This window comes from Indicator indicator, chromosome 5 (assembly GCF_027791375.1).
Source record: "Indicator indicator isolate 239-I01 chromosome 5, UM_Iind_1.1, whole genome shotgun sequence".
In the NCBI taxonomy this organism is placed as follows: domain Eukaryota; kingdom Metazoa; phylum Chordata; class Aves; order Piciformes; family Indicatoridae; genus Indicator; species Indicator indicator.
This window is the reverse complement of record NC_072014.1, coordinates 15,622,858-15,647,256: the sequence shown is the minus strand read 5'-3', so window position 1 is coordinate 15,647,256 and position 24,399 is coordinate 15,622,858. Positions and strand designations below refer to the sequence as shown.

The window sequence follows — 24,399 nt, the reverse complement described above, 5'->3', positions numbered from 1 at the left end:
TAATTTTTTTTCTAATCTCCTTTGTCTTCATTAGTCTAGCAACACAGAAATGGAACAACTTGATTTAAAGAAAAACGATACATAAAAACCTGGTGCCTGCAGGCTGTCTGGCTTCTCTCTAAACATTTAGACAGTTAATCTCACTAGAATTTAACTCCTTCCAGTGGGGAGGAAAAAAAATCTGGATTACAGCATCATCTTTACTAGATTAATGCATTTTAGTTAGGACAGGGTGATTGGCTACCTCTTCAAACCTGAAACTGGAGCATTCTGACACTTTTTCATAGTAAATATTTAAACTTTGTGCATAGTTTGTTTAGTTTTCTGTAGAATGGAGCATCTGAAATGTGCCTGTCTCTTCTAAGGGAGAGTGAGCAGTTTTCTTAGTTGTGCCTGGACTCTTCATGTTCAGTGCTTTCTCCTCTCCGTGCAGGGTGCTCTCTATCCCTGTTTAGATATTGCTCAGATTGTTATCATTTGAGTGTATTCACACTATTTAATATGTTGAACTCCAGTTTCTTCTTCAGGGCTTTCAAGACATTTTAATTAAAGCTTTGAGATTCTAGTTTAAAAGAGGGAAGAAAAAATGTGGAAAATGGGTAGCAGGGGGGTAAATGTGCTGACAGCTTTAGTTGAGCTGGCTGCTCTGGAAGCCTCCCTATGAGAATGGGTGCAAATATTTAATTACCATCAGGAACTGTACTGTTTTGATATGTGAAAGAAGTATATGAACAAAGTCATCACTCCATTTGGATAAATCAGTGCATTGTCCCCCTTTTAAAATTCCCTTTAGTAACTTGACATAACCCATAGATCTCTCTACCATATGCCAGTATTCCTTGTTAGTGGAAGCTCTCCTCCCTTGGAATAGCAGCATTGGCTGGTGGGGCTGGAGGTGCAAATGGAGAACGAGCAAGGGAGTGCAGCCTAATAACTTCCACCTGTGAGCTCCCTGCATCTGAGTGACATTTCTTTTGCCTTTTACTTGGCTCAGTGTCGATGAAAATGCCACAAAGCATGTTCAGAATATCAGCTGTGCTTTTCTGTTTGCAAGGGAAACATTGACATCCTGTGCTAAGAGAACTTTTTCAGATATAGCATCTTACTAATCTTTTCTTACAAACATATGAGGAAATCAGTGATCTGTTCACAGGGTTTTGCATCATCCTGTTGTGCCCGGATGAAGATTTATGTGCAAATGTTAAGACTAAAATAGCAAAAGAGTATGGTATTGGAATGATAAATACTTGAACTGTGTTTACTCAGGCTGTAGATTCTCATGACATACACTTGACAAGTTTTGCCCAGTAACTCATGCAGAAATCAGCTGTTTCCAAGGTACTGTCTTTGGTATGGTGCTAAACAATTAATCAGCTTTGGGCTGTATCGACTATGTTCTCCAAGAGTAATCCTACCAACATTCTCTTAGCATTTGTAATTGTCAAAGGTCAAACTACCTTTGCAAACCAGGTCCTGCTGTAAAACTCCAAAACATTCATTTGTGGAGACAGGGTCCCTTTTAAGCATCTCTCTGCTCAGTGGTTGAGACAGGTTCTTCAATACTATGGGGTAGTTTGCAGAAAAGCTTTCAGTGAACATATCTTTCTCACTGCATAACTGACAAACCGCTAATTCTTCATACAGTTTTCAGAAGAGGGAGCTATAGTGTTTGACAGCAAGGGCATCACCAATCTGAAGATCAGACTGATTCAGACTGAATATGCACCACTGTATGTGCAGCACTCCATTTAAATTGTATGTTCCATGTTACAAATGGACTGCTGTGCATGCTCAGTAGGCACACGTGTACATCTTCTCTGTCTCTCTCTTTGCTAAACTGTACTCATCAACATTTTTAATAATATGCATGACAAGCCATCCTGAAAAATGTGATAGTCTGTAAAGAATCTGGCAGAAATCAATAAACATCAAGCAATGAAGAATTTAAATAGTAAATGGCAGCTTCCTCAGGTTAAAAATCAATAGTATAATGTTGAATGAGGTCTTGGATGCCACAGTCAAGTCATGCTAGGCACTGAGATCTGTGAGGGGAGGTGGCCAGCATGAGTTCAAGAAGCATGAGTGCCAAGCTTCTAGTTGGGGTGAACCCTGCAGTTCTGATAAATTTCACTAAGATAAGTGCTTTTAAATAGTTCACTTATTTTGATTGCTGTAAGAATATACCTGTACTATACAGCAGAACTTGAGTTGCAAACTCAGCAAGGACAGTATTTTCTGACGTAAAAGCTCTGTCTGCTCCTTGAATATAACATGCCTTGATAGACCAGACTTATTTTTCTTTCACTGCAAAATGCATTTAAGTTGTATAGATGAGGTTTAAAATAGGAGTAGGGAGCTTAATTTTTTTGCTGATTTGGAGGTGTTTTGTTTTGTTGAGTATTGCAGAAAAAAAAAAGCATAAATTACCCTCTCAGTTGTCAATAATCACAGCTATCGTCCAGCAGTGAAAGCTGTTCTGCATTCTCCCACTCCTTTCTTTCAGTTTTTTTAATTTGTCAAGCTAAAAGGTCCTGGCACCTCAGTGTACCTTGTGCCTGTGGAGTTTAGTAGTTAGCATTCTTAAAGCTCATCCTGTTTAGGATCTCATTTAACCATGCCCTATTCCTGAATACTATCTCCAATGTAGTGTAAACTGTGAACCAAGGCAAAATAGTTCACTGCTGGAATTCAGCTGTTCTGGTGGACAAATTAAACCTGCTGGAAGATGGAGAGAATGAGTGAATGATGTCAAATTTTACCAAGTCTCTAACCTTTACGGTTTTTAAGCAAGAAATAGTCAAATCCCGGATGTTTTGCTCTTTAATTTTTTAACTGTCAGGCTTTCATAGATATAAAAATAATAGGCCCTCAAAAATCTATAAAAGTTGTGAAGAGCAGCTTTCTTCTAAGGTGTGACTGAGAATCACATCTGTTTGAGAATGAGAAGAATTTCTGACTCAGATTTTTGCTTTAAAGTATAATTCTAAAGTACCTTTAATATGTATGTACCCTTATTCTGGGTATTTAGTATTTTAGTACATCTATAACTTTTAGGATATACCACAACATTTTAGAAATAATACACAACGTACCTGTGTGTTATTTGTTTTCACAAAGAAGTCTACTTTGTGTGTGGATTTCATGTTAGATTTAAAAATAAACTTATATGCTTTCTTTGGCTTTGAGCCTACTTATAACTGTAAGTGCACTGATTTAGTATGACAGGTAACCTGTCTGTTGTGATGGCCCTCAAAAAAAATCCCACTGTATTTTACAGTTGCTGAAGATGACATTTCTTTCCCTGGAGTGCTAAAGCAACATGGGGTTATTTGGGGACAACTATTCTGAATTTTCCATGTATAAATGAAAGCCCATTCACTACTTCTGATTATTTTCTGAATCTGTGTTATTTGGCTACTTAATTTGCTTGTATGCTTTGATTCTATGGAAGTTCAAAAGAAAATATAAGTAGCCCTTTAATTTTTTTTTTATTTATTGTGTGTGTGTATGTATGTCTATTAAGAGAATTGGAGGAAGTAGAAGATGGAACTGAAAGAAGAGTTAATTTCCTGTCCATGCATTTTTTGGGGTTTTGGTAGCCACACTGATTAGCTTTTATGACCAGACCACTGGGGAGCAAACAAACAAACAAAAACCCCCAAAAAATCAAGGAAAAAAAAAAAGGGAAAAAATAGAGAAAAATTATGGAAAGATTTTTCAGTTTGATTCATGGAGAGAGGGGAACACAAGAAACCAAAAAATCAGCAAATAGAACTGCCTGTTGATTGTGCCTGTGTTATAGCTAATAGTAGCAGGAAAGTCTATTATGTTGTAATCAGTGGTGGTTTGTTGTTCAGAGTCTATCCATTTAATTTTTATGGAATATATATTCATTCTAGTTTTAGCCTTTTGGGAAGAATCATTTATGAAAAACTCCTCCCTCAAACTCCCAACAAAACACCTCCTTACTGAAAGCTTATTCTTTAAAATTCTGGTTAATTTACTTAAGGGTAGACTTATGAAAATGCCTTGTACTTAGTGTCTTTCCCTTTCAAAGTACACAACTGTTAATCTAAATTAAAAAAAATAATAATATGTTAATGAACTCTGATTTGAATATTTTTTCTACCCTTTCTGATGTCTGATGAACCAGGAATTTGTTTTTAACATAGAGAAGTCAGTGAAGAAACATAAAAGATGTGCTTTCCCCTGCTCTTTTTCAGCGAAATGACAAAAACAGTGGAAATTTCTGGAGAGGGTGGACCCTTGGGAATACATGTGGTGCCCTTTTTTTCATCTTTGAGTGGAAGGTAAGGTATTTTCTGAATTGCTCAGGAAATATAGTAATGAAAGGATTTCAGTTGTGATTCTCTTCAAATATCTACTATTTAACCGTAAGGAAAAGAAACGTTTAAAAGAGAATTGGTCTATAACACTGTCTTCCATTACAAAAATAATTACTAGTCTAAGTTATATATATATAAGACAATACCAACTCTTTATTCACATAGGTCCTTTTAATTGCCTCAATTTTTATTCTCTGAATAGTAAGCTAGACTGTATGTAGAATAATGTTAATAGTAGTGTTCCAGGGGCTAGGGGAGTAATTATTTTTTGTGGTGTTGTGTTGGTTTTGTGTATGTGGGGTTTGATTGTTTGCATTTGTTATTGCATGCTTTGTTTATTTTTCCAGTTGGCTTTCTCTCCATAGGCCTTTCCTTAGTGACATATCAGACAAGAAAAGTCAAGAATTTTGCTTGCCTGGTCATGCCTCATATTTTTCAAGCCAATTTTCAGATTTGGTTGCATAGCTTTTATAAAATGTGCACCATACCATGAACTTCTCTTTGTCACAATACAATTACTTTAATTATAAATGATTTAACATAGTCTCTTGAGATCACAAAAGCCTATTATAGCAGCATGCTCATATTGATGTACTGTAGTTAAGACTGTGTCAGCATTTTCATTTTGTTTTCCAAGCTTTGTAACTCAGATGTAAAAAAAAAAAAAATAAAATTCTGAGCTGAAATCTGACATACAGAGGCTTAGATAGAGAGTTAATTTGACACTGGCAGCCTTGAATAAGAGATGGGAAATTGTTAATGCCATAAATGACACTATACTAAAATGGCTGCTGTAACACAAAGACAATTATTGCAAAAAGCAAAAGTTGTCTTATTCTTAAATGTGTCCTACTTGTCAAGTTTCATGTGGGACAGAGAATGTAAGGGATTATATTGCCTTGTAAAGATCTGTGTATGTAAATGCTTTCTCTGGAAGATTTGAATTTGTAAATGGACCCAAATTAATTTACAATGTTTTATTTGCCAAAAGAGAAAATAGATGTCCACCTGCTGCCTGGAAAATGTCATCACCACCTCAAGAAGAAAGTTGGTTTCCGATAGGAACCTTAAGAAGTCCGCATGGTGTCCTTGGCTTTGCAGGCTGCCCATTTGTCTTGAGAAAGGCACTTGTGTTTGTTATAAAAATGAAATGAAATGCAGAAAACAGTTCTTTATTATAGGCTTGCCACAAAGATTGTAGTGTTTACACTGTAGTTCAAGATCATTAAGTAAAAAATGCGATGAAATTGCAAGCTATTAAAATCAGTAATTATTGTGACTGTAAGATAGTTCTGTAATCACTGTGATGGATGTAGCTTTTAAAGATCTTCATGGAAAAAAAGTGGAGTTCCATGGTATGCATTTCATGCATACTAATATGTCCTTATTTACAAATTCTTTTGGGGATCCCACAGAGCAAGCGGATTTTTGGCAGATGGACTACTTGTTTAGACAGTTGTCTTGAAATTTTAATGACCCTTGGCAGAACCATATCAATACCTTCATAAAAACATTAGAGTGACTTAAATGGCTTGTCCCTCTTATTTAATCAAGGCTGAGAGTGCTGTATAAATTTCAACTCATCATAACATCAGAAAGTACAGAAGAGCATCTTCTATTTCTGTTAATGAAAAGATAAAAATTATGATGGCATACTGGCCATGACTAACTTGGTCTGGTATTTCAGCTGTACAGTTATCTTCTAATAAGGTAATTCTGGCTTTAGTCCAGTGCTGCTGCAGGGCAAAGTTTTTCTAAAGGTAGTTAAAACGTTATATTAAGTTACAAAATCTGAGTTTATACAGGAACTAAAAAACGAATGGAAATAATTCCCTTGTCCTCCTTCCCTCCTTCCCACCCCCCCTTTCTTTAGCACTCAGATAAAATTTTAAAAGGAAATTAAAATTTAATAGTGCATTAAAATAACTCTAAAATTGAGGTTGTGGAAAAAAGTAATGGAGCAGTGAATTTAAGCTGCCGGAGGATGTGTAGCTCAAGCCCTTCAGTGAGGTACTACAGTACTCACAACAGGTTTCAGACACGTGGGTAATACTATTGCATTATATAGATGCAGCATCTAAACACAACAGGGTTAGTGAGCAACTAACTTCATTTGTAATTTCTTTTATTTCTCTACTTGAATTGTTTTAAATCTTAATGTAATTATCTTTCATTAGTTCTTAAGATTTAGGGGTTTGATTGCCAGTAGTTAGATGTTTGTCATCAAGAGGGCTGTGGCCTCTCACCACCACTGCACCTTTGAATCCTTTAGTGAAGAGGTTGCAAGAAAATTTTTCAGTGAAAGATTAGATAATTATTTTTTTCTGTTAGATATTTTTAACAAGTAATGTTCAACAGGAGCCAAGTTTTCACTTTTATGTATGTTGCATCAATGTACTTTAAATTTTTAAACCTTAGTACACAGTAGATCTAAAATTCCGTGCACGGTGAACGTATCCCCATTTGAAGTAGTTAATGGTGTGCTGTGAATCTGTTGAGTGGCCTTAAATCTGAGACACAGCCATGAATCTGAGGAAAAACACAAGACTTCTGTTTTGTGATTGGAGTGCTGGCATGTTGGAAATTGCACATTAATATTTTATGGAGTATAACCAAGAGAAAATGGTATCTAAAGGTCATCTGCCTTTGATGGCGATGCGGTATGGAAATTCAGTGAATAAAACTCGATTATAAATTGTCTTCACAAACGCACAGTTGTCAGGATTTTTGAACACTACACTGGTATCATTGGATATCTCTATGCTGAGCTGTAGTTTGTAATACAGAGATGCTCCAGGTAGGTCAGAAATAGCCTAGCACTGCCAGCAGAGATAGCCACACTGGGGTTTTGCACCACCTGTGCTTGTTCACTTAATGAATTACCAGAAGTTTCGGTGCTGCACTTCAGTTTCTGTTTGGATATAACCAGCTAACAGACAACATAGGTTTTGATGTTCTGCTGCCCTCCTGCCCTGTGTCTGAGTAGCAATGCTTTCATGTATCAAAACAAGGGGCTTTGGCAGCTAGAAAGTTTCAGAAACTTCTCAGATGTAGAAATAATGGTTCATTTTTTACCTTATTCTAATGTCTGTCAGGTTTATTATAGTCAAGTCAGAAAATTAGTTTTAATCTGTTTGTATTACTCTTTTGGAGGAATGCAGTCTTAATGACAGAAAAATATTGCATAAACTACTTTCAGATTTTTAACAGGATGGGGAGATACAGTGTTTTCCTCAGTTTCTCCCAGTGTAGCCTACAGGACTCAATGCTTCCTGAAGTTCTAGCAACTAGTAAGTAATATGGCATTAGCATCCAGCAATTTCTCTTGGTGTTTCTTGCAATCTTCTCCCTTTCATTTAAAGAGCAAGCTAGAAATCCTTTCTCTCTAGGTTAAGTACTTCGTAATGGTCTACTCTATCTCATCTCATACACAGTAGAGATTAATACCTCTTTTTAGTTGTTATAAATTCCTATCAGCAGAATAAGGACATTTTTAACTTTATTTTTCTTTTAATTCCTTTTAGGATGCTAGGACTCTTCATCCGTGGTATTGAAGAAGATAGCAGATCTAGGCGTGATGGACTGTTCCACGAAAATGAATGCATTGTGAAGATTAACCATGTGGACCTTACAGATAAAACCTTTGTGCAGTAAGTGGTGGTTTACCAGTACTCTTAACTGGCCAGGGTTATATACAACTATGTATTTATTGATTCAAATAAAGGGATTAATATTTATTTCAAATAAAATGCCTGTACAATTGATTCCTGGCAGAAACTTTGTAATTTTTGTTCTGAAACCTCCAAATAAGGTGAAATTTGAGGAGAGGAATCTTATTGTAGTCTTAGTGAACCTATTGTGTATCATTTCAACAGCAGTAAGTTTTTTAACAGTTATTCTCACTTCATAATTCTTCTGTTACTTTTTCAATATTTTCTCTTTAATTTTGTCCTCATAAGACCTTCAGAATGAGCCAACATTGCACCATATTTTTCAATGCTCTTTTGCAAATGAAACAAGATAGTTTGTGTGTGTGTGCTGCAGCTTTTTGAATGTTTATTTTTTTAAAAATACCAGTACTGCCAAACTATAGTTAGGTGACCTAAATGGTAAGTCTCACCTGTTAATGACTTTTATTAAAATCCTGTTGACATTGATTATCTGTCTCAAATTACTTTAAGTAACAGAGTGTTTTGATCAGCTGTGAATTAATGTGACTGCACAAAAGAATGGCCTCTCAAATGTCACAGATATTTGCTGTAGTATTTAAATAGTAATTTCTTTTTACTTTTAATCCATATGTTTAGACAGCTGAGTGATTGTTTATAATGCAAAAAAAATCCTGTTGAGATCTCAAGGGACTTGAGGGTTAACTTTCTAAACAGTAAGCCAAATGTTCAAGTTTTCTAGTGTAAAATTGGATACATATAATTTCACTGTTAGAAATAAATATTTGCAAAATAGGTTCTTTTAAAACCAGTGTAGTTCTGTAGTGTAGGTATTACCTCATTTCTGACACTGTCTTTTGCGTCCTGATAGCTTTTCAAGTTGCTCCTTTCTGTACGTTTGATGTTAAATGTGTGCTGCTGTGGTATCACACATGACATTCTCTTCCCCCACGCAGAATGTTCCTACATAAGACACCAACTTATTCAGAAGTGTTGCTGTTGTGTTAAAATGCCCATTGCCTCAGCTATGCAGTTTTGTAATGAATGTATCCTTCTCAAATGAGATTTTGTCTGAATCAAAACCTCTTTTTCTTTACAAATGCATTATCTCCTTTGTGATCTCTTCAGAATATAACTAGATCTACAGAAGCCTTAAGCTCATGAGATGTACTACATTTTACAACAGTTATAAATATTGCAGTAAACTTTCAAATTCTCCATCAGGCTCTCCTTTAATATGAGAAATGCAAGGCACTTCTCTTCCTGCAAGTTAGTGTAAAGTTTTGGGAACTGGAATGGATAGTTGCAAAGAAAATTGTTAGTTTAGAGAAGCCAGTCTTGCTAGATAATCTTTCTGTCATTGGGAAAGTGAAAGAAGTGACTGCAAGTGATTCAGAGCAGAGGCTAATGTAATTGGTCTGTGTCACCCATGTTGCCATAACAAGTAGTTGGTTGCAGTGAATTGGATTGGACAAGGAGAAAACCTGGGCAGTTGAGTACTCAATATCCATTTGGGGATGGGAAAGCTCTGCCCCAGTCCCCATGACCTATTATATTGTTCTGCTGAAATGCTTTCTAGAACACCCTTCTGCATCATATCCCATCTTTAGGTTTTTGAGAATGGCTAAAGAAAGCTTTCCAGGTTGAAATTAATCCCAGTGAATGAGACTTCTAGTTTCCATCTGGCATGACATATCTGTAAGTCACCTGACAGAGGGCCAAGTTACAGAAATGAAATAATTGTAATGGATGTGGTAACAATGTCACATCCATGTCAATAGTCACAACAATGACTATTGACCCAGAAAATAGTCATCAGATTGTCCTTTGAGAGGTAAATCTATTTACTAGTTTCAAACTGACATTTCTTCATAACCCTTGTGAAAGCTGTTCTAATACTTAGCAAAGACCATTATATACAGTCTCCCTTTTCAGCACTTCCTAGTGTTGATTCTGCAGCTGTAATAGCAGCAGCCTACTTTCTATATTTCCGTGTTTAAAATAGTTCTATATATTGGGACTGTTGGTCTGCTTTTTCATTTGCTGTTAATCTATTCCAATTACATTCTGTTGTGTTGCAGAGTTTCTAGCACCTCTTTTAATTGAGTCCCTTATTTCTTTAAAGTATGCATTTGGGGTCTCAAGAAATGCAAATTTCTCCACCCATTATTTTTTCTTTTTGAAGTGCAGTGAGTTATTTTGCCCCTGAAGACTGCATTTAGGCTTTCCCATAGGATATCTTGAGTTATTTCCACTATTTTTTTTTTGTTTGAAGGAGATCTTATGTTTTCTATTTCATATATTTAGAATATTCATCTCCTGAAACCGAGTTATTAAATTTCCTTGTAACATATGACCAAGTGGTCTGAAAGATGTAATAATCTACCAAAGATGTGAGTAATATCTATCTGTTTATCCATTTATGTAGGAACACACACATTTTTGCACCTTTTCGGTCAGCAGGTTCTTCTCTGATGTCTGTATATCCCATACCATCATCCTTTTCTGTTGCACCATTTGCCATCACAGTATTTCTTCTGAAGATGTCCATATATCCCGTACCCTCATTCCTTTTTTTATTGCTGTGGAAACAGCCAGCAGTAGCATTAGGGATGATGAAGGAATCTGAAGGGCAGTTTAGAAAAAATGGAGTCTCGAGCTTGCGTAGAGTAGATGTATTCAGCAGAGCCACTGATCGTAAGTGCTCAGTGTGTCTCTATGACAACAGGAAAATAAGTAACAAACACTTGAAAAAAGCAGCAAGCTGTAACTTCTGAAGTCTTTTGATGAGCCTTTGCCATCAGAAATTCGCTTCCTGAATCTCCACGTGAAGAATGGTGTTCGTTAGTTTATTCTGGCTTATATGCTTTCATAGCTGCCTAGGAATCCTGATAGATTTGCTGTTCCTACTTGAAATGTAAGGAAATGCTCTAGTTCAGAAATCATATTTCAGGCATTCTTTTTAGAAAAGGGAACCTGTAGATATGAAGGTAAGGTTATATCTTCATGATCAAGATAAAAACTTTGTTTTATTGTCTGTAAACAACCTCAAATTTTGCCCAATTTTTCCAGTTTGTCATGTGAGGTTTTGTACTTTGTTTTGAAGGGCTCAGGACATTTTCCGTCAGGCAATGAAATTTCCAAGTGTCACCTTGGAAGTCCTTCCTCCATACAATCGAGAACAATACGAGAAGTCTGCTATTGCTCCTCTTTGTTTTGTGGATAACGAAGGAATTCCAAACCCAAAGATTCCACCTCCTGTTCACCCAAAACCTGCTTTGAAAACAATTAATCCTTCTGGAACGAGCAGCTTTGAGTCAGGTGTACAGGCAACACTACAACAAGCTAAGAGCCCCAACCTCCCACGTCTGGCTAGAAAGTTGTCTTCTCCCTCACTGTCTCCTCTTATGGGCTTTGGCAATAAAAAAAATGCAAAGAAAATAAAGATAGACCTGAAAAAAGGTAAGCCTTTGGAAATGATATGATTAATTCTGTGTCATGTTCTCTATAGTGGGGCCTAAAATTTTGAATAAAGTTTAACTAAACTAAACATTAAAAGTACAAGCAAGTTATTTTAAAGCTCCAAAACTTGCAGAAGGTAAAGGAATTTTAACAGAAATGTTCTCAACAATCAGTTTTCTTGTAAATTTTGCATGTGTGTTATCCAGACTTGCTGATTGTTTAAAAAGATCTTGGTCACTGATTATGTGGAAGATATTTCGTTACCAACATCATCTTAAGAGATGCTTCATCCTTTTCAACACATAATTTGGACTGCCTGCTAGAGGCTTTTGTTATTTTTACTCATATCTGCTAACTGATCACAGCACTGTTACAAGATTATTTTAAAGATATGTTTAAAAGTATACTCTCCTCTGTCCCATGTTATCCAAGAAGTTGACCAGATATTTACCTGTCCTTCCCTTTTTTATTATTATTTTTGCAAATGGTTTCTTTCCATCTGTATTCATTCAGCTCTTGGCAGGCTGAATTTTTTGAGTGTGCCTTTATTTGCTGCTGCATGCAGCTGTCTGCCTTTGCATGAAGTGTAACAGGTTTATGCACATGTTCATAAAGTGTGCTTAAGCAGATCCCAATTAGCATTTATATTTTCTGTTTAATTTCTGTCTCTGACTGAGAGTTAAATTTGAGGCTAGAAGTGCCCCTTTTAAAAACTGTCTGTAACTTTATTCTCTTAACACATAATGAATGTAATCAAGTCATCATTTCTTAATTTTTGTTATTTCTTAGTTCGTCAGTTTTACTTCTGAACCCTTCAGCTTTCCAGCAACAAAACCTGCTTCAGAATCTTCCACATTTTACATTAAATGCTTTTGATTTTGAAACAGTGATTTATTTATTTTTTAGAAAAGACAGGAATATGATGATATATCTCAAAACTGTCATGTAGGTAACAATCCTCCTCAGTATGAAAAGATTTTTATGGACCCTACTATTCCTGGGTGATTTTGGTGGCTTATAATAACTGATGTTATTCCCTTATTATTTGTTAAAATATTTATTTGTTAACACTTTATTTATTTCCAAGCAGCGAACAACTTCACCAATGGAAGCTTTGAAAAGTTACTTTATCCTTTCTTAACAACAAGTTGTCAGCTGCTTTTGCATTCAAATCATGTGACATTTTCCACTATCCACCAAGTTTCAGTAAAAAAAAGAACTGATAAATTATGTTTGTGCTCTGATTTGTTTCAAAGACTATTGACATTAGTGTAAAGGCTGATACTTAAACTACCTAGAGACAAAGTAATGCATAAAAATGAGGTTTTGCTTGGTTTGTATTTTTATGGGCTATCCAGAAGTATTTACATCTGTAGCTGTTGCAGGAAGATTTGAGCATGTGTTCTGACATTGATAGACCATGCAGAAAATAGGCTTCTGTTTACAGCTTTTTGTTGGCTTTCTGGTTTTTGAAGAGCTAACCTGAGTGATTGTGATACATTTCTGATGCTGTTTACTTAATTCTAATGGTTATCTTTTGCTTGTTGAAATTGATGTTGGGAGTTCTTTACCTGACCTTCTAGGTCCAGATGGACTTGGTTTCACTGTGGTCACAAGAGACTCTTCAGTACATGGTCCTGGACCAATTTTTGTGAAGAATATTTTACCAAAAGGTGCAGCAGTAAAAGACGGTCGTTTGCAGTCAGGAGACAGAATCCTGGAGGTTAGAATAAACATCCTTTGTATTTGCATTGCTGAGTATTGATCACTGGTATTGAAATAAGTAATTCATTTCCTTATATATACTATTTGTGTGTGGAATTGGGGAAAAAAAAATCTAAAATCTCACGGCTTTTGTGTTGTTTGTCAACAGATATTTTATACTGCAACTCGGAAAGAGGTGCTTTTCACAAAGGTTCATGGGTTGTCTGAACAAAGGTGACCTGATGACATCTTGGATTCTTAAAGCAGTTAAATGTATCAGTTTAGAAACAAAATCTATCTTGCTTCTTCAGCCATGTCCAAAAGTCTCTGATTTAATATCAAGGTAGACAAATGCTCATTTTAAGGCAATTTTGCTCGAATCAGTCTGTTTAAAACTTTCAGAGATCTTGTGACTTACAATCTCATTATCTAATGGGTTATTTCTACTTACTAACCTCAAAAAGCTCTTGAGGTAAACAGTTTTAATACTTAGGTCTTGTTTCTGTACTTTTCATCTTCAAAGTGCTTTACAAACTAATTAAGCCCTCAGAAACCCCCTGCACTGTGGGTAAGTACTACAGAGAGGCTTGAACAGACGGTGAAAATGAGGGGGAAAAGCCTAAGTGGTTTCTGCAGGGCCAAAGGGGGAGCTTGTGAAAGCTGTTGATAATTCTTTGCACTCATTCACTGAATGACACCTGTGTTAAGTAATGGGGGAAAGGACAAAAAAGAGTCATATTCATAGATATGATATCCTTAGTTCTTTTGTGTCTGGTAGGTGAATGGACGGGACATTACTGGCAGGACACAGGAGGAGCTGGTAGCTATGCTGAGGAGTACAAAGCAAGGGGAAACTGTCTGTCTGATCATTGCTCGTCAGGAGGAGGCCTTTCTACCTCGAGAACTGGTAAACTTCTTTTTTCCTGAAGAATGATATTGAAACAATTCCGTGTTTTAAAACTAGCTCAAGAAAAAGGAATGAGCTGCTGCTGGCTGAGAAAGCCAGTGAAGGGTAACTGTGTAAGGCTTGTTTGAGAAGTATTTATACTTGCAGGTGATTTTAAGAGATATTTGATTTTATCTACTTTAAGCGCAATTCCATACAATCTGATTTTTCATCCCCAAAATGACATCACTCACAGGGGAATACTGTAAATTAATTTTGTAACTGAGGTCAAACATGAATGGAAATGGATTATTCTCTTTCAGAAAAGGAACAAACTTTAAATAAAAAAACAAAACTTCAAACCAGAAGTTTAAGGTTCATGTAATGAGTCTTGCAGCTTATCAGTAACAAACTAGTGAGGATGGCTGCCCCCTGGAGATACTTCTCCTAAGCCAGGCCCCGAACTGCAGGAGTGGTAAGGAACAGAATCCCACTACTGTCTTCACAAATTTTGGAAGCAAGCTGGCCTTTGACTTAATAGGTTTTTGCATGTCTAGTTCTCTTCTATCTGAAGTGCTTAATTTTCACTTTCTGGGTTTTTTTAAATGCTTGAATGAAACCATGTTCTCTTTTCTCTGACACAGACAGAGGATGACTACATTAGTGTGTAAGTGCTATCTCATACATGTGTGTTTCCCCTCAAAGAAGGTCATCTCTTTGGTTGCCTCTTCCTTATCTTGATTGATGGCTATACCTGACCTTTCATTAAGAAATTTTCAGGATAAAGGAAGGACAGCATTTCCTGCTTTTGTCTCATTTTATCTCCTCTTAAAGGACACAAACCGCCATAGCTCTTTACTTAAGATTCCACCTTCTTGCTTTTCCTTTTTCTTTAGACTGCTAGCTACAGTTAGATCTTTCACAGAAGTACTTCATTATGTTTCCTCACAAAACATTGCTGACAGTTTTCCTCTTGTTTCCTTGTCAACAGATGGACCTTGTTGAAGTAAGGGTGTGTTGCCCATGGTAGAATAAGAAGCTGTAGGTGAGATCAGATTCTCTCATGGGAGCCTTTCCTCTTGTGTCACTGGAGCCCACTTTTTCTTGTATTAGGGCAATTATGAAGTGTCCTGACAAAACTATTTCAGTTTTCATTTTCCTTTTCTATTGTGTAACTTTTAAGGAGTATTATGGCAGATTGTTTTCAGCCCTGCAATGGGTGATTCCCAAAGCACTGAAGTCAGTCATTGTAATGCTCTTTTTAGTAAGCCCTAAGCTGTAGGGTCAGGTCTGTGTGGATCAGAGGGAAATTTCTGAGACTGAAAGTACTAAATTATCTATTATATTTAGGATTTCTTTTCTTCTAGAAGCTCTTCTAAATAAGAGATTATTTTTTGAAAAGGCTATCCATTAACACTTTTTCTTGTGGGTTTTTTAAGTTATAAAACACATTACTTGGCAATTGTGCTTTTAAGTATTCATTCTTCTTTTCAATCTCCTGTTCCCCAACATTATACATTATTGTACATTGCAGTACAAATTCTCTTGGAAATCACTGTAACAGTGTGTGGGTATAAAAGACTGAAAGAATCTAAAACCTGTTTATAATTTTTACCTGCCACAATTGCCTCCTATTAAATTGTAGCCCCTACAGCAAGGATTAACTACCTTTCTAAAGGTGAATTACTTATGACTGGCATGATAGAAATCCAGAAAGTAGCCACATTCATCCTGCTGGCTTGACCTTCACTTAGATTGCTTTGTCTGGGAACGAATGATGCACAAGTGATGGCCCTTGCTGTAACCGTGATAATATGTGTATTCTAATACTGGTCTGTGTTTCATGTTATCCCAGTATATAATATGAATGTGAGTTACTGAACTACATTAGATAATTTCTTGGCAGCAGCTCTTCTAAATCAAAAAGCCTTTCAGCACATCTGTTTGGTAGCTTATGGCAAATGGGTGCGTTACCATACCACTGAGCTACCAGATGTTGATACTAACATGATGCTTATTAGGATTCATACCATGTCTGAGAATAGTCTCAGCAAAGATTAAAAAAAAATAAATTAAAATTGATTTAGGTTGGTTGGTTTGTTTGTTTGTGTTTAGCTTTAGCCGTGATACTGTATTGCACTAATCATCTGCTACTTTCCAAAGTTATAGTACTGTTTTGATCAAAGAGGAGGAAAAAAAAGCCAGCACTTTAAATGTTTGGTTTTGGAAGAAAAGGCAGCAGAATGCGATATTTTTCAAGGACAGCTGTAACTGAATGTATCTAGCATGCATGCAGAGTTTACCTAAATATTTGGGAGTTTTGTTAATACCTGGCCATAAGAGAGTAATTGCTTTATATCAGACTCATTCTTGATTTGAGCAGTTCTCCAGGGACTGTAATCTGAGAAGCTGTTTTCTTTAGACTCCTTGTTACTTGTTAGAAGCAAAAGGAGAGGGACCATTTAGTAAACACTCACACTCCCCACAGCTCTAAAAGTTGGACCCAGTAGAGACCATGCAAAAAGCACTTCTGAGCATGTTGCTGCACTAGAACCTGGTTCCTACCTTGATTGCTGGGGAGAATTTAATCGCTGCCCAGGCACGAAGCAAATAATGTAACACATTAACAGGAAATGGCAATTGGTTGCCTGAGTCTGTAATAATGTAATTTGCCTTTCCTTGTAACGAAGCTGCGGGTTGGAGAAAGCTTGATCTCACGCATATGTTCTCTTCAGTAAGCTAGATGTGAGCACAGTTTGGGGATTTCATCACTGTCATCTACGCTGATGAGTTGCTAGCAGGTAAAAGAATATATTCAGAGTAGCAAACCACACCAGCCAAGAGAGAAATGTGAACTGGGTGAGGATGAATCAGGGTTGCAAACAGGCATTATTGAATTATAGGGAATTAGGGCTTCAGTTACACTAGCCCATGCAACATCTGAGAGCTGTACACTTACATTGGTTGCAACCATGAGGGAATAAAATAGAAAACCCAATCTTCATAGTGGTGTTACTGCTTTCAAGAAAAATAAAAGGAGGATCTAATGAGATTTTGTTGGGTCTTTTTTTAATCAAAGCAGATCATGAAGTAGAATTTGAATCAACCACAGGCTGTTCTCCTTATTATCCAGTTAGCCAAATGTTCCCAGTAATTCATGCCAGCTGTTGACAGTGTAGCAGCTGAGTAAGGAGCCGATTCGAAACTCAGGGGAAGATCTTTATTCATTTAATTACCACAGTCTACAGAGAGGTCAGTGATTAGTGCATTCTTCAAGGTGCGTTTGGGTTTTAAACTCTTTAACACTGATTGTTTTCTAAAGAACAGTGAATATTATGGGGAGAAACTGGCTTAAAATAATGGGTTTGGATTTTGCAGTTCTTACCAAAATAAATGGAATACACATCAAACCATGACTATCATTCAGCTGTGTTTTGAAAATGCAATGTTTTGATCATGTGTATTTGTTGCATCTTGTTTTTTTCTCCAGGGAAAATGTGAGATCTGAAGGTGCCATTTCTTCTAATAGTGGTATAAAGATCACTTGCTCCCTTTTCTATTTCTTTATCCTCACATTGATAAAACAAGCAAAGCTACTTGAATAAGAACAGCTCTGATGTAACCCATTCTGCACCATGACCCTGTGCAATTTTTTTTTTCTTGCTATTTTCATGAGCCTTCAGAATAGTGGATGTGGCACATGTAAGCAGAGGAATGTGCCTGTTCTGCAATTGCCAGAAGTAATACAGTACCAAAAATATTTCAGTGCATTTTTCTTTAAGTTAAAGCACATACTTATAGTGTAAACTTTGCATATGCTTTATTTTTTTGTTTTAAGATAGCTTTGACTTACCAGTTTCAACTGTAATCACTGTTTCTACGGTTTCTTTGCATATTCACTGATACCTTGAAGAATGGAGGAAGAAAGGAAATAAGCCAGCATTTTTACAACAAAAGCTAAAAGAACAGCTATATATATATATATATATGTATATATAATGTAGTGTTTGACCTTTAACTCTTAGCTTTTTGACACATATGATACAGGACAGAAGGAAGCAGGATGGGTTGCAAGTTCAATTTAGCATTTTTTTTTTCTGCTTATCATGTGATTGACTTCTACATTTCAGTCTTCCCCTAGTTGAATCCTTACTATATCTCGAACTTCTATGCCTGAAGGGGAACTTACTTGCCTAAAGTGTTGTCTTTTTGCTTTTAGTAGTCAAAGCCTATTTTCTGTTACCTCCTTCTATTTTTTTTCCTGCCTTTTTATGTGCTGGAAGTAACAGGTGAAATTTCAACCTAGACTGAACCGTTTTTACACCTGTCTTTGTAGGTCAAAACAATTGTTCTATTGCTCAATTAAATACAAATCATCAACTAATGTCAGTCAGAAAGTGATTCCAGTAAATGCCAATTCTCTGTTGTGTTATCTCTATTCAAAGAGAGAAGAATCTGATAGAAAAAAAATAGATTAAAAAGAGAGAGAGGTCAATATACATATATTGGAGTTCAATGACATACACAAGATTCAGTTCTCAAGTTGTTCTGCAAAAAAAGAAGTTGTAAATCCACATGGCACCTTTCATCTTGAATAACCATAAGCTATGAAATTCCTGGGTTTTTTTCAAGAACTTTTTTGAAGAAACGTGTTTCAGTTTGGGCTTTTAGAGTCTTTTTAGAATAGTTGAGAAATAGGTGTAGGTTGTGTCTACACAGGTGTAAGTTTTTAGAAAATGTTATGGAGTGCAGCCCCTCGAAAGTTCTCAGCTTGCATTATGTATTTCAGAAGATATTTACTAGCTCACAGTATCTTACAGCACTGGAAACTCTGCACTGAGGTTTGTTGATTAGTTACTGAGCTCGCTATAAAAGTCAATAACAGTTGAGTGTTTAGAGGGAACATGAGTGTCTTTCCTGTCACAGTGAGTGGAAGGTGTGGCAAAAAGTATCCCTTCATTTGGGTTTCATTGGGATTCCCAAATTTACCAGAGTGGAATAAATTGCTTGAATAATTCGTGCTTATTTGAAAGTCGTTGTTGTTTTTAAAAAAACAAAAGAAAACCAAACCCCACCAAACACTAGCTCACTAGATTCAACAATTTTGCAATGGCAGAATGAGCTCTCATATGCTGTGAAGTGCTACAAACACATCAGCATGTTTACTGTGCTTTTCAGTGTGATAGTAGTAGTCAGCTTTCTCGAGGGTGCACAGACCTTATTGCATCTGGTCTACTATTGCTACTACTGTCGGTGTGGGGGGAATTTCAGCTCCCACTGACACACTCTGTCAAGCCTATCAAAGTGCTGTGATTCAGCACTTGTCTTTCAGATCCTGCTCTTCCTATTTTCCAGCAATATGAGGAACCTTAAAGGGAAGGCCTGAAAGCTTTAGTCATAGCATTCATTGCCTGAAAGAACCTCTTATGGTGCTCTGCCTGCTGGTAAAGAAAAAGATAGGGTGGAGACAAGTAAGGAATGAAAAGCATAGTGTTACTAGTACCATGAGACATTGTATTTGCTTTCAGGATTACTGCCCAAAACTCCCCAGATTTGAGGAACCCTACCTCAGAATACTGGAAAATGAGAATTGTTTACTTGATAGCATCAGTCTCAGCTGTGGTGGTGAATAAAATTGTTTGGCAGCCTACTTTAATCTATGAAATCAGGTATGTATACATCAGAATACAGGCATACAAAATCTAACTGAAGAGAAATCCATCTTCATGCATTTTAGATGCATTTATGCAGATTAGCAGTACAACGTTTAATAAAATCAAAGTATTTCGGCAATTCTTAAATCTTGCTGACAACTGTAGTACCCTGCCGTTCACAAGGGTCACCGGATTTATTCTATCTACCATATGAAATTTTTTTGAAGTCTCTCTGCCATAGACTCCGTGAAAAAGATTTTCCTAACCTGACTTCATGTACAAGATGTGCATGTGGTGTTTGAAATAGACAAAGAATTGTACACTGCTTATTGCTTTGTTATTGTTCCTTCATTCAATTTACTGGTTATTGTTTTAACGAGTTGGATTTGTACATCACAGTGTTGTGACATGTTTACCCTGAATATATTCTGAAACTCTACAGGCACAACAAATCTAAATTCACCCTGAAAATATCATGCAGTCTCAATCTTCAGGGATTGATAAGATTTCACGATCTAAGTGGCAGGGTATATTAACTGTATAAGGCTCCAGCTCAGTAGGGTGCTTAAGCACATGACTAACACCATACATGGGCTGAAAATTGATGTTTTCACAGTGGGGCATACCTTGATTGAGGACAGAACTAGTTAATTTTTCTCCCTCTGTTTTCTACAGTTATGTAACTTTTAAAAGGTTAAGTAAGATTGCATTATTGGAAGTTGAAGAGCAAAGCCACACTGAATTACAAAGCTCTTTTGCAAGGACAATCCATTTCCTTGGGTAAAACTTGCTATGGGATCTCAAATAGGCATGCTAAGCATACTGGAGAAACTCCATTTTTTAAGTGCCCTGTGATATTGAATAATAAACTGTGAAATGCAATGTATCTGTCTTGGATGAAGAGCTGAATCTAGTTTTGTCAGTTTTCAAAGCTGTAATTCCAGAGAGTTGACATAATTCAAACCAGAACCATTCTATCTAATATGACACAAATTTGTAGTGTACTGTGTTAATATAAAAAGTATCCATGTACTGTATAATACATCTCCATGGATTTGCTACTGGCTTCTTTGTCTTCTCAGGGTGTGCCGTTAGTGACCATTTGGTTTTTATTGCAGTACAGAATACAGATGACTTTAAAGGAGCCAATAAGAAAGCATCTGTCAGAAATACTAAAGATGAATATGTGCAGCAATGAGTTCAGTTATTTACTAGATTGTGACAAGATTACAAAATTGCATTACCTTTGAGTATTATTTTCAAGATTGTTGCTATTTATCTATTGCAAAATACAGTGTAGATTTTATAGTGAGTGATGACTGAGCTGTCAGCAAAGTATTTCATAACTGTGCCTAAGCTCTTGGAAAGAAGATAGAGGATAGTGGACATAAAGAGGAAATAAGGAGGTTTCTTCTTTATAACCTTTTCTGTCAATAATAGTTACGTGGTGACACAGTTTGAATGCTGCTCTTTTACAGGGCTTTGGGTTGTCTGTCTTTTTTTTTCAGAAAATAATTGCAAAAGCATGTAAATGTCTTATTTTCTTCATAAGCCTTTGAAAATAATTCTCCTGGGTCTCTTGCCTGTTGCTCTTGGCTTTGAATGGCACTCCAGGGAGTTGGCATCTCTTATCAGAAATGAGCAGCCAGGCAAGGGGCAGCTAGCATATTGAGAGACTATAATAGTGTGTTGGTCAAGGGCACCAGACAGGTACTGAAAGGTCTCTTGTTGTGTTAAACAAATGCTATTTCCTTCCTCTCTGAAATGGGAGCTGTTTTTTCTGTAAGCTTCTCTTTTGGCAAAAGAACAATGGGGATAAATAAGGCAACCTTTCTAATGAGAGATATGCATTAGATTATCATACATCCACAGATCAAAAGTGCCATGGTCAATGAGAACAGGCACTGTGCTATTAAATAAAAGAACTAATTGAAAGTGGTGTCCCGTTGTAGACAGAGGATTGACACAATATTGAGTGATTTAACCATGGGCTAGGGTAGAAAGGGAAGAATACAATACACAGTTTTTTCAAAGGTTACAATTCTGTTCAGACTGGTTCTCTTGAGGGAATAATATAATAATATTTCTTTAAAATACTGATAATTTGTTAGATAGACTTGATTATATACCAATATAATTTAAGATTGTTTTAGGAATCATTGATCATAGCTTTTTAATTAAGAAATCAGAGACCCGAGATATAGATGTGCTTCTGAAAGTTAAATAAAAATATTGGTGGAACATCAATTAATCAAATGTATCCTGACACTCTTAGATAAAAGTTTTCAATCTGCATTGCTTAATGTTATTTAGTACATATTATTAGGGCTTTCTGTTTTCAAATCTACCAAACTCTGTATTCTCTCACCTTCATATAAACTCTACTGAACTTCTCTATCTGCTTTGTGGTGATTCAGCAAATGTCAGAATTGATTTTACTGAAGTTCTATACAAGTATCTCAGTAGATGAAAGCATTGCTGTCCTGACTTGCCTTAGTGAGGGGTGGTACCTCTTTGGGTTTTTTGATCCATTCTGCCTAACAGTAAGCAGAAAAATTACCTCTTAGAGTTCAGACTGCTGCATTCTGGTCCAGGAGAAACTACGTGGAGAAAGAGCATAGTTCATTGTCTTCCAAAAGCAGTTGCAAGAGCTCAGTAACTATCTAGATTGCTGGATGGTGCAACCAAGAGGGAGCTTTGCAGCATGAGCTGAGGCTGGTAGACTCCTATAAATAGTAGGGAACAAACATCACCAGGCTGTAAAGGGGATTGGGAGGAGAGGTGTGTGTATCTGGAGGAGACTGTTCAGAGCTTGTTCAGCTGTGGAAGCTTTTGAAAGCTGACAGGCTAAGATTTAGCAAAGCTGAAGGAATGACCTGCATGACAAGGACAGTTGCAGGTGAGCAGTGGCATGGGCAAAGTGAGCAGTGAAGACTGTTTTTTGTCTTTTTTGTTGTTTTATTTTAACTTTAACCTTTTTCACTGTTGAGTATATTTTATTAATACTTCAGAGTTCAAAATTCCTTCTGCTGTCCTCAGTGTACCCATTTTAAAGGAAAAGTGCAGGCCAAGCCATCTCAAATCTCTAGCCATCTTGAGGTCTCATCACTTTGCTATCTGGACTTTGATTTATGTGAAGATTTCTCATTTATCATAGTATCACTGAGCAAGTTCCTATGATTGCAGTAGGGAATAACTTCAGTGATACACTATCATTTAATTCCCAAAGTGCTGATGTGTGATATGTTTGTTATGGAAAAATACACGATGTGATTGTTAACTGGGTAATTTATAACATTAAACTGTAAGTTTTTCCTGTACTAGAAACATTTGTGTTGCAGCTCATTTCATTCATTCTGTGTTTGAGTGAATTTAGATTCTAGGATGATCTTGAGGTAAGAAGTATTTCTAATAGACTTCAGGTTGAGCGCATTGGAGAGGACTTCCTTTATCAGACCATAATTCAGCTAATGGTGGTTCCTGTATTATAAATTATCAGTTGGGGGGGGTAATATTTTAGCAAAGTCGGAGAAATAAAGGCAGGGGAAATCCAGCTCTGTGAGTCACCAGCTGCATTTAATGTTCATGCCTGCATATTCTAGGAAAAGGGACCACCTCTCATGAAACTGGGTGCCTAAATAAAGCAGTTAATTGATGTGCTCTTAAGAATGGCTGGAGCGCTTTTTAATTATCAGTGAAAGAGCATTCCCTGGGAAGAACACTATCATCAGGGTAATAATTTGTAACCATTTAATGCGTGTAAGATGAAATCAAGCTTCTAGGTTATGTTCATCCTTTTTTATATCTCCTCTCATTTTCCTTCTTTCTACTGCTTCTCACACTCTCCCACAAAAAAATAGTTTTAAGTCTTGATGTTATAGACTTGATTACCAAATGTTTGTCGTCAGATACCATCTGACAAGTAGTGAATGAAAATCTTGAGAGTGTTTACTTGGTCCTGCAATGAATGTGTCATTGGTTTGTCAATGTGCATCTCCTTTCCTCTTACCCATCCTTGTGAAGTCATTGATACGTCATTCACCATCCCTCATGGGTAAGAAAGATTTGATAGTACAATTGAAAAAGTTCAGCATTATTTTAAAGTCAGCTTTTGCTGGAACTTAGGATAAGGATGAATCTAAATAATGAGGAGGAGAGGTTTTTTTAGGATAATTGAACTGTTGAACAGGAGACACTTATAAAGGACTGAAGAAAGGTTGGAGACATCCCCAGTAATAGGAAAAAAAAAAACCAACAGGCTTTTACACTTAAATTTATTGCGGCTTTTAAATGATGAAATTGTCTGTTTCCTAGAGAATTGTATCAAAGAAATTTGTAGTCAAATGTTAAATTTCCAAATTAGATGCTAAGAAAAGTAGAGGAAAGAAAATACTGACAAAAACTTACTACATCTCTCTGGTGTCCTGCTGAATACATCTGGATGTTTGATAGATAACACATCCAGACACACAGGCAGTGATCTGGTAGATTCCTTAACAAGACCTAGTGCACAGCACAGTTATGCTAAAGGAAGTTGGGAAATATTGTAGCACATTAAAGAACTTCTAAACTTCTTTTTTAATACTCTGCTTTTAGCAATTTATTTGTATCAGAATCTAAAATTGGACTAAGTTTTACTGAAAAACTGTGTATAATACCATTATCTTAGTAAGTTTATA

The 24,399-nt window shown here is 36.4% G+C and overlaps 1 protein-coding gene across 1 annotated transcript in view; it reads left to right on the top strand.

Moving 5' to 3' along the window:
- The window catches only part of PARD3B (par-3 family cell polarity regulator beta), a 411,926-nt gene that overhangs the window by 184,153 nt on the left and 203,374 nt on the right, over positions 1 to 24,399 (top strand). The window contains exons 6-10 of the mRNA XM_054381001.1: positions 4,224 to 4,310; positions 7,871 to 7,996; positions 11,121 to 11,476; positions 13,060 to 13,199; positions 13,959 to 14,087. Coding sequence (XP_054236976.1) covers positions 4,224 to 4,310; positions 7,871 to 7,996; positions 11,121 to 11,476; positions 13,060 to 13,199; positions 13,959 to 14,087 — 838 coding nt within the window. The remainder of the gene's footprint in view (positions 1 to 4,223; positions 4,311 to 7,870; positions 7,997 to 11,120; positions 11,477 to 13,059; positions 13,200 to 13,958; positions 14,088 to 24,399) is intronic.